Source organism: Triticum urartu, chromosome 5 (assembly GCF_003073215.2).
Source record: "Triticum urartu cultivar G1812 chromosome 5, Tu2.1, whole genome shotgun sequence".
Taxonomy (NCBI): domain Eukaryota; kingdom Viridiplantae; phylum Streptophyta; class Magnoliopsida; order Poales; family Poaceae; genus Triticum; species Triticum urartu.
In genome coordinates, this window is record NC_053026.1 from 211,505,386 (window position 1) to 211,515,037 (window position 9,652).

At 42.6% G+C, this 9,652-nt stretch overlaps 1 protein-coding gene across 1 annotated transcript; it reads right to left on the bottom strand.

Moving 5' to 3' along the window:
• Positions 1–7,456: 7,456 nt before the first annotated feature.
• LOC125555824 lies at positions 7,457–9,283 on the bottom strand. Its single transcript, XM_048718660.1, has 4 exons — positions 8,830–9,283; positions 8,681–8,733; positions 7,927–8,103; positions 7,457–7,845 (listed from the first exon to the last, which is right to left on the bottom strand). Exons 1-4 carry the CDS (start codon positions 9,247–9,249, stop codon positions 7,605–7,607), a joined length of 891 nt encoding a protein of 296 aa, XP_048574617.1. The 5' UTR covers positions 9,250–9,283; the 3' UTR covers positions 7,457–7,604.
• Positions 9,284–9,652: the final 369 nt, after the last annotated feature.

Genomic DNA, 9,652 nt, shown 5'->3' on the forward strand with positions numbered 1-9,652 from the left:
TGGACTCAACATTAGTCATAAAGAACTCATATACTTATTGCAAAAATTAACAAGTTATCAAAGCAAAGTATTACGCGGATGCTCCTAGGGGGGGTAGATTGGTAGTAAAAGACCATCGCTCGTCCCCGACCGCAGACTCATAAGGAAGACAATCAAAAAATAAATCATGCTCTGACTTCATCACATAACGGTTCACCATACATGCATGCTACGGGAATCACAAACCTTAACACAAGTATTTCTCAAATTCACAACTACTCAACTAGCATGACTCTAATATCACCATCTTCATATCTCAAAACAATTATCAAGCATCAAACTTCTCATAGCATTCAACACACTCATAAGAAAGTTTTTACTATTCTTGAATACCAAGCATATTAGGATTATTTAAGCAAATTACCGTGCTATTTAAGACTCTCAAAATAATCTAAGTGAAGCATGAGAGATCAATAGTTTCTATAAAACAAATCCACCACCGTGCTCTAAAAGATATAAGTGAAGTACTAGAGCAAAACTATATAACTCAAAAGATATAAGCGAAGAACATAGAGTATTCTAACAAATTCCAAATCATATATGGCTCTCTCAAAAGGTGTGTACATCAAGGATGATTGTGGTAAACTAACAAATAAAGACTCAAATAATACAAGACGCTCCAAGCAAAACACATATCATGTGGTGAATAAAAATATAGCTCCAAGTAAAGTTATCGATAGAAGTAGACAAAAAGAGGGGATGCCTTCCGGGGCATCCCCAAGCTTTGGATTTTAGGTGTCCTTAGATTATCTTGGGGGTGCCATGGGCATCCCCAATCTTAGGTTCTTGCCACTCCTTGTTCCATAATCCATCAAATCTTTACCCAAAACTTGAAAACTTCACAACACAAAACTTAAAGTAGAAAATCTTGTGAGCTCCGTTAGCGAAAGAAAACAAAAGACCACTTCAAGGTACTGTAATGAACTCATTCTTTATTTATATTGGTGTTAAACCTATTATATTCCAACTTCTCTGTGGTTTATAAACTATTTTACTAGCCATAGATTCATCAAAATAAGCAAACAACACACGAAAAACAGAATCTGTCAAAAACAGAACAGTCTGTAGTAATCTGTAGCTAGCGCAAGATCTGGAACCCCAAAAATTCTAAAATAAATTGCTTGACGTGAGGAATTTATCTATTAATCATATTCAAAAATAATTAACTAAATATCACTTTCCAAATAAAAATGGCAGCAGTTCTCGTGAGCGCTAAAGTTTCTGTTTTTTACAGCAAGATATCAAGACTTTCCCCAAGTCTTCACAACGGTTCTACTTGGCACAAACACTAATTAAACACAAAAACAAAACCTAAACAGAGTATAGATAAATTATTTATTAATAAACAGGAGAAAAAATCAAGGAATAAAAATAAAATTGGGTTGCCTCCCAACAAGCGCTATCGTTTAACGCCCCTAGCTAGGCATAAAAAGCAAGGATAGATATAGGTATTGCCATCTTTGGTAGGCAATCCATAAGTGGATCTCATAATAGATTCATAAGGTAATTTAATTTTCTTTCTAGGACAGTGTTCCATGCCTTTCCTTAACGGAAATTGGAATCTAATATTTCCTTCCTTCATATCAATAATTGCACCAATCGTTCTAAGGAAAGGTCTACCAAGAATAATAGGACATGAAGCATTGCAATCTATGTCAAGAACAATAAAATCTACGGGCACATAATTCCTATTTGCAACAATAAGAACATCATTAATTCTTCCCATAGGTTTCTTAATAGTGGAATCCGCAAGGTGCAAGTTTAGAGAGCAATCATCAAAATCACGGAAACCTAACAAATCACACAAAGTCTTTGGAATCGTGGAAACACTAGCACCCAAATCACATAAAGAATAGAACTCATGATCTTTAATCTTAATTTTAATAGTTGGTTCCCACTCATCATAAAGTTTTCTAGGGATAGAAACTTCCAATTCAAGTTTTTCTTCATAAGATTGCATCAAGGCATCAACGATATGTTTAGTGAACGCTTTATTTTGACTATAAGCGTGAGGAGAATTTAGCATGGATTGCAACAAGGAAATACAGTCAATCAAAGAGCAATTTTCATAATTAAATTACTTGAAATCCAAAATAGTGGGTTTAGCAACATCTGGGGTTTTAATTTCTTCTATCGCACGCACCTTTTTATTAGTAGATCTTTCAGTATGCCACTGAGAATAATTAACCATAATATTATCTAGAATTTTAGTAGCTTCTCCTAAAGTGATTTCCATAAAAGTGCCTCCCGCGGCCGAATCTAAAAGATTTCTAGAAGAAAAATTCAATCCGGCATAAAAATTTTGTATAATCATCCACAAATTCAAACCATGAGTAGGGCAATTACGTATCATTAATTTCATCCTCTCCCAAGCTTGTGCAACATGTTCATGATCAAGTTGCTTAAAATTCATAATATCGTTTCTAAGGGAGATGATCTTAGCGGGAGGAAAATACTTAGAGATAAAAGCATCTTTGCACTTATTCCATGAATCAATACTATTTTTAGGCAAAGACGAAAACCAAAATTTAGCATGATCTCTAAGAGAAAAAGGAAATAGCTTCAATTTAACAATATCATTGTCCACATCTTTCTTCTTTTGCATATCACATAAATCAACGAAGCTATTTAGATGGGTAGCGGCATCTTCACTGGGAAGGCCGGAAAACAGATCTTTCATGACAAGATTCAGCAAAGCAGTATTCATCTCACAAGATTCAGCATCGGTAAGAGGAGCAATCGGAGTGCTAATAAAATCATTGTTGTTGGTATTGGTAAAGTCACACAATTTAGTGTTATCTTGAGCCATCGCGACAAGCAAGCAAACTAACACACAAGCAAACAAAAAGCAAGCGGGCAAAAAGAGGCAAATGGAGAAGGAGAGGGAGGATGAAGAGAGAGAGGGCGAATAAAACGGCAAGGGTGAAGTGGGGGAGAGGAAAACAAGAGGCAAATAGAAAATAATGTAATGCGGGAGATAGGAATTGTGATGGGTACTTGGTATATTGACTTTTGCGTAGACTCCCCGGCAACGGCGCCAGAAATCCTTCTTGCTACCTCTTGAGCACTACGTTGGTTTTCCCCGAAGAGGAAGGGATGATGCAGCAAAGTAGTGTAAGTATTTCCCTCAATTTTTGAGAACCAAGATATCAATCCAGTAGGAGGCTACGCGCGAGTCCCTCGTACCTGCACAAAACAAATAAATCCTCGCAACCAACGCGATAAGGGGTTGTCAATCCCTACATGGCCACTTACGAGAGTGAGATCTGATAGATATGGTAAGATAATTTTTTTGGTATTTTTATGATAAAGATGCAAAGTAAAATAAAAGCAAAGTAAAAAAGCAAAGGAAATTACTAAGTATTGGAAGATTAATATGATGAAGATAGACCCGGGGGCCATAGGTTTCACTAGTGGCTTCTCTCAAGAGCATAGGTATTCTACGGTGGGTGAACGAATCACTGTTGAGCAATTGACAAAATTGAGCATAGTTATGAGAATATCTAGGTATGATCATGTATATAGGCATCACGTCCAAGACAAGTAGACCGACTCCTGCCTGCATCTACTACTATTACTCCACTCATCGACCGCTATCTAGCATGCATCTAGAGTATTAAGTTAATAAAAACAGAGTAACACCTTCAGCAAGATGACATGATGTAGAGGGATAAACTCATGCAATATGATGAAAACCCCATCTTGTTATCCTGGATGGCAACAATACAATACGTGCCTTGCTGCCCCTACTGTCACTGGGAAAGGACACAGCAAGATTGAACCCAAAGCTAAGCACTTCTCCCATTGCAAGAAAGATCAATCTAGTAGGCCAAACCAAACTGATAATTTGAAGAGACTTGCAAAGATAACCAATCATACATAAAAGAATTCTGAGAAGATTCAAATATTGTTCATAGATAGACTTGATCATAAACTCACAATTCATCGGTCTCAACAAACACACCGCAATAAGAAGATTACATCAAATAGATCTCCACAAGAGAGGGGGAGAACATTGTATTGAGATCCAAAAAGAGAGAAGAAGCCATCTAGCTAATAAATATGGACCCGTAGGTCTGAGGTAAACTACTCACGCTTCATCGGAGGGGCTATGGTGATGATGTAGAAGCCCTCCGTGATCGATGCCCCCTCCGGCGGAGCTCTGGAACAGGCCCCAAGATGGGATCTCGTGGATACAGAAAGTTGCGGCGGTGGAATTAGGGTTTTGGCTTCGTATCTGATCGTTTGGGGGTACATAGGTATATATAGGAGGAAGGAGTACGTCGGTGGAGCAACAGGGGGCCCACGAGGGTGGAGGGCGCGCCTGGGGGGGTAGGCGCGCCACCTACCTCGTGGCCTCCTCTTTTGTTTCTTGACGTAGGGTCCAAGTCTCCCGGGTCTTGTTCGTTGAGAAAATCACGTTCCCGATGGTTTCATTCCGTTTGGACTCCGTTTGATAATCCTTTTCTTCGAAACCCGCCAAAAAACAGCAATTCTGGGTTGGGCCTCCGGTTAATAGGTTAGTCCCAAAAATAATATAAAAGTGGATAATAAAGCCCAATAACGTCCAAAACAGTAGATAATATAGCATGGAGCAATCAAAAATTATAGATACGTTGGAGACGTATCACGATGCAGCCTAGCAGCAGTGTGGGGTGTGAGCTAGGGCAAAAGAGACATAGAGGGGTAGGGGCTATCTATAGGACATAGTGGCAAGGTCGGCCTACACAAGATCATGTGGACTTGGAGGTCATGGGCACGACGTGCGTAGGGTGCGCGCTCGCGAGAAACCCGGACAGAGGTTGATGACGCTGACGTGGCTAACAGGTGGGTCCCACATGCAACGAGATAGAGAGGAGAGAGAGAGCTCGGGCGCACTATGGTTTGTTGGATTTCGATATGACAGATGTGTTATTATGAGTAGGGTTAAGTGGCTTGGTGGGTTGCGTGTTGGGCTGGTCAGCTGGGCCGGCTAGTTGGTTAGCTGGGCTGCGACTAGCGTTTTCTTTTTGATTTCTTTTTTTCCTTTTGTTTTCCTTTTTTCGTTTTCTTTCTAAAACCTTTTCTTTTTGAATTTTCTTCAAAAGGCAAATTTGCCCTAAATTTCTAGGGAATATTTATAAACGGTTATACAATTATTTGGGGCCTTTTGATTATTTATTATTTGTAATTTATTTTTAAGCCTTGTTTCCACTATTCCTTTGAATATATTTTCCATCTCCAAATGAGTTTCTTTTTATTATTTGAATTCTACTAAATTTTATCTTGTGACCTCTTTTCAATATTTGGTTAACACTTATTTGGGGATTTATTTATCACCATAGTTTACCCTTTTAGAGTCTCTATTAAATTCGACATGCCTTTAGGGTTTTCATTTAGAGCCAGGGTTTAAACAATCTAGGGTTTTGGAGATTTTATTTCCAATCTATCACTAGGCACATAAACATCTGGCTCACCTTGGGTTTTATAATGATCCCCAAATGACAATTTAGGGTTCCTGAATAATTCCCAAGCTTCTTTTGTGCCACATTTCACACAATTCAAGTAACTCCTATTCCAGTTCCAACTAAAAGTAAGCCATCACGATCATATTTAGGAAAATTTTAATTCCCTTTGAAATTGTCAAACATTCCAGATTTGGGAAAAGTTTGAGATGTGACACCGCAATGGGAGATCTACGGCCTGAAGCATGGCATCGGCCTTGGACAACAACTGTGTGTTTGGCAGAGTAGGGATTCTAGAGCGGCGGCCCCGACATGATGGTGATCGGGCTGCCGATGGCTGCGAGGGCAGATGATGATGGTCCGGCGGCGATGCTGAGCTCACGACAACCTCGTTCTTCGGGCCGACGGGCCTACAGAGCGGGATCTGATGTGTCTTGTGATGGGAGGTGGGGGCTATTGGCGGTTGTTGTTGTGTGGCACCATGGTGGCCAGTAGCCGGTCAAGCAGTGGTGGTCTGGCCGTGATCGGCCCACTGATACATTGTCTCATGGGGCGCATGAGTTTAACGATTGGGGCGACGACCCGACTTCTTCGATCTCGTCGGCCTCTGTGATCGTTTGGGTCATGTGAATGCTAAGACCTCAAGATGGTGATGGCTGTTTTGATGCTGGTGGCGGTATGGGACGCCTCCTCCACCTTCAGATTGGGTTCAATCTGACTAATCGGGCACTACATGCGGCGACTCTTTCGGGTGGACCAAGTCATGCATGTCGCCGACAAGTGATACACATGATGACTCATGCGGAAGCACCAAGTCATGCCTGTTGTCGGCACGTGCTTCGCACGGTTGCTCCTATATAGGTGACAAGTCATGCATGTTGTTGCTGGATCGAAAGTGGTGCGACAGTGATGGGAGGCGAGGCCGTATGGTATGTCTTTGTTTTCCGGTATCTTCTCCAGAGGTATCCTGCTATCAAGGCCTCGTAGGCGAACAAGGGATGATGGTAGAGGCGGCTTCAACATGCGACTGATGAAAACACAAGATCTACGATCAGTCTATGTCGGAGCGCTCGTATGCCATGTCCTTATTGAAGGTGGTGGATCGAGGGTCGGCTTTGGGAATGACCTATCCAGCAGGGGCCTGCCTCCCCCCCCCCCCCCCCCCCCCCCCCTCAAAAAAAAGATGTAGCCCTAATTTGCCATAAAAACTAGCGATTGTTTGGTCCTAAAAGCCTATTTTGGGCTTGGCCCTCACCACTAGTTTTAATACCATTCGGCCCCATTGATAAAAACTGCCATTGGTGGGATTTCTCACCATCAACACATGTGATGTGTTCCTTGTTGAAGGCTCAGTGTGCTGTGTTCCTTGTTGAAGGCTCAGTGTTTACTTTCGTTTGTTTCTCTCTTTTACCGCCGTTAGATTTTATTTTATGAATAATACATGGTTGTATGCATCAATTGATGCAGAGGCTAAGGGTTATTCTCCTTCTAAAAAATATCATCAACTCCCTCCTCACACGTTCCTATTAGAGTCTATGCATAATGGGCAGCACAATTCTAAAAATACTTCTAGATGGTGTTTGGTTCTCTAGTTTTAGGACTTTTTCTAGTCCCTAGGACTTTTTAGAAAAGACTCTCAAGAAGGTGCTTCTAAGGGCTTTTAGCAAAAAGTTTCAAAAAAATCCCATCCTGTTTGGTTTGCTAGGGACTTTTTCTAGTCCCAACACAAAAAAGTCCCTAGAACCAAACATCCCCAAAGCAACGCATAGGGCTTTTTCAAGTTTTCAGTCTAAATACTTTATGACCAAAATTTGACCTCTAAATACAAAACAATGTCTTAACCAGCTAGGTGGAACAATTCGTAGGTCCCTCTGCTTAGGAAGGACAGCTTACAGATGATGCCCCCCAACCATGTCTGCAGAGACTGCATTGCGCCTGCTCAACATATTGAGCAATGCTGCGTGGAACATCAGTTATGCAGAGAATAATTCAAAACTAACAGTCCAGCACCGATTCATGCTACACAATGATTAAACCCCCCAAAAAATGTCATTCTTACACCAGACGCAAGGAATTAGCAGGGGACATATATATATACGGGGACCTACTAGGACAAGCATGTCATTGCTGTTGGATCTGAGCATCATGAACCGGCAATTCTTTTACCATGAGAACACGCCTCCTCCTCCCAACCCAGGTGACCCATCCAGGATCCCTTGACACCACCCTGTACCCTGCCTTTGCGTAGAGTCCTCGAGCGCTGCTGTCATCCTCGTATGCCCTAAGAGCCATGAATCTCTGCCTCCATTCTAGAGCCAACACCTCGCACGCTTTCAGCAGGGCGGTGCCCACCTTCCTCCTCCTGGACGCGTAAGCCGATCGAGTTTAGCGGCAATTCACAGTTTTAGAGTATTAAATGGGCTGCATGGAGGATCTTGGTTACCTGTATGATGGCAGCACTGCTATTCCTGATACGTAAAAGTACTCCTGGACACCTTGGAGGTTCCTAAGGATGTCGCCTTCATCCTGCACCGTGCAATCCACCACCCCAATGATCTTCTCAAATGGTGCCTGCGACTGCGACGGCTCATCAGCTTCTTCTGCCACCAAGCACGCATACCTAAGAGAGGCCATGGTTCATTTATCAGCGCTAAGTTACCAGTAAAATGAGTGCCAATCATTTTATGTAGACAGTCTAAGTTACCAGCGATATGCTGTACTTTATTTTAGAAGGTCAGTAAGAGTATCACATTAAGCATTATGCAATAATCATCCTCTGATGTCTACCGAGACACTTAAGTTTGCCATAAAAAGTATGTACCACTCCCTCCGTCCCATAATTTGCTCACATATGGGGTACATGAAGTGCAGACACATGAAGCTATTCGAGTGAAGAGCGCCTGAAGAAGTGTTTAGATGTGCGGTAGAAAAATACTAAATACATGAACTCGAACAGAGCGTTTTCCCAGACAAAACTTATTATCAGAAATTGGATCTTTTGCCCCACTTTACTTCCCCGTTTGATAATTTGCCACCTTGTTTAATTAAGAGTTAGTGTGGCTAATTATCTGATAAACTCTAGAAGCACTACTAAATTAACCTTTACGGTCATAACCCCATCACAAATGTTACAAGTTTAACTAGTTCATCATCAATCTGGATTCTGGAATCAAGGATAGGGATACCAAGAACATCACCTGTCAGGCGGCGAATTCCTCAGTTTGTAAATGAGCGCCGCCAACACCTCTGCCTGATCTTGGCCAATACAAGAAACGTCGTGCCTATCAAAATACGCGGGCACATAGACATTTCTAGTACAGATGAAAGCATTTCATGTGATGCATACTTTGAAGAAATCGAAGAAGAAGTCGTTGAAGAGCGCAACGGGGACGTGGAAGGCCTCGGCCTGCACGAGCGCCACCCGCCTCATCTCCTCGCCGATCCGCCCCATCCGCCGCACTCCCCACCCGGCCTCCCTCGCGAGGTATCGTTCCTCCTCCGCACCGCCTACCGCGACGACCTCTTGCTTTGTGGGCAAGCAGGGGAGTCGCCCTCTTCCTGCAAGAAGGATCTTCTTGGCGCTGCCGCGGCAGCCGGTCTTGAGAGGAGGAGGGTGCGGGCTTGTTCTTGACAGGGCTGCAGCGGTGATGCTGCCACTGGGGAGCCGCTGAGACTGGGGGGTGGAGGAGGAGGAGGAAGAGGGAAGAGGCTGGGGTGGGAGCAGGGATGCTCTGAGGACGGCCATGGTTGCTGCTGGTGGTGGCATCAGTGATGGGATTGGGGGACTCGGACGGCTGTGGCTTACTACTTCACAACGCGCGCGTGTGGACACTTTTTTTTTTTTGAACAAGAGAATGCACCAACAGGTGCTAATTTCATTCAGCTCATTGACAGAGTACATCAAGCATTACATAGACCTGCCAAGAAATTGGAAGAAAGAGAAGCAGAGTCTAAGGCTATATGAGCTGAGGAACTATCCTGGAAGACAGAGAGGGAAACCCCAACTGATAAACACCATGATCAGAAGAACAGAAAGACGGACAACAGACAGCCTAAAATAACAAGTGTGTCAAACAAAGATGACTTGAAAGTGTACTGAAGAACCCAAAGACAGGTGTAATACAAGCCTCTAAATTTAATCCTGCAGAGCTTAAGACGTCAACTGGCCT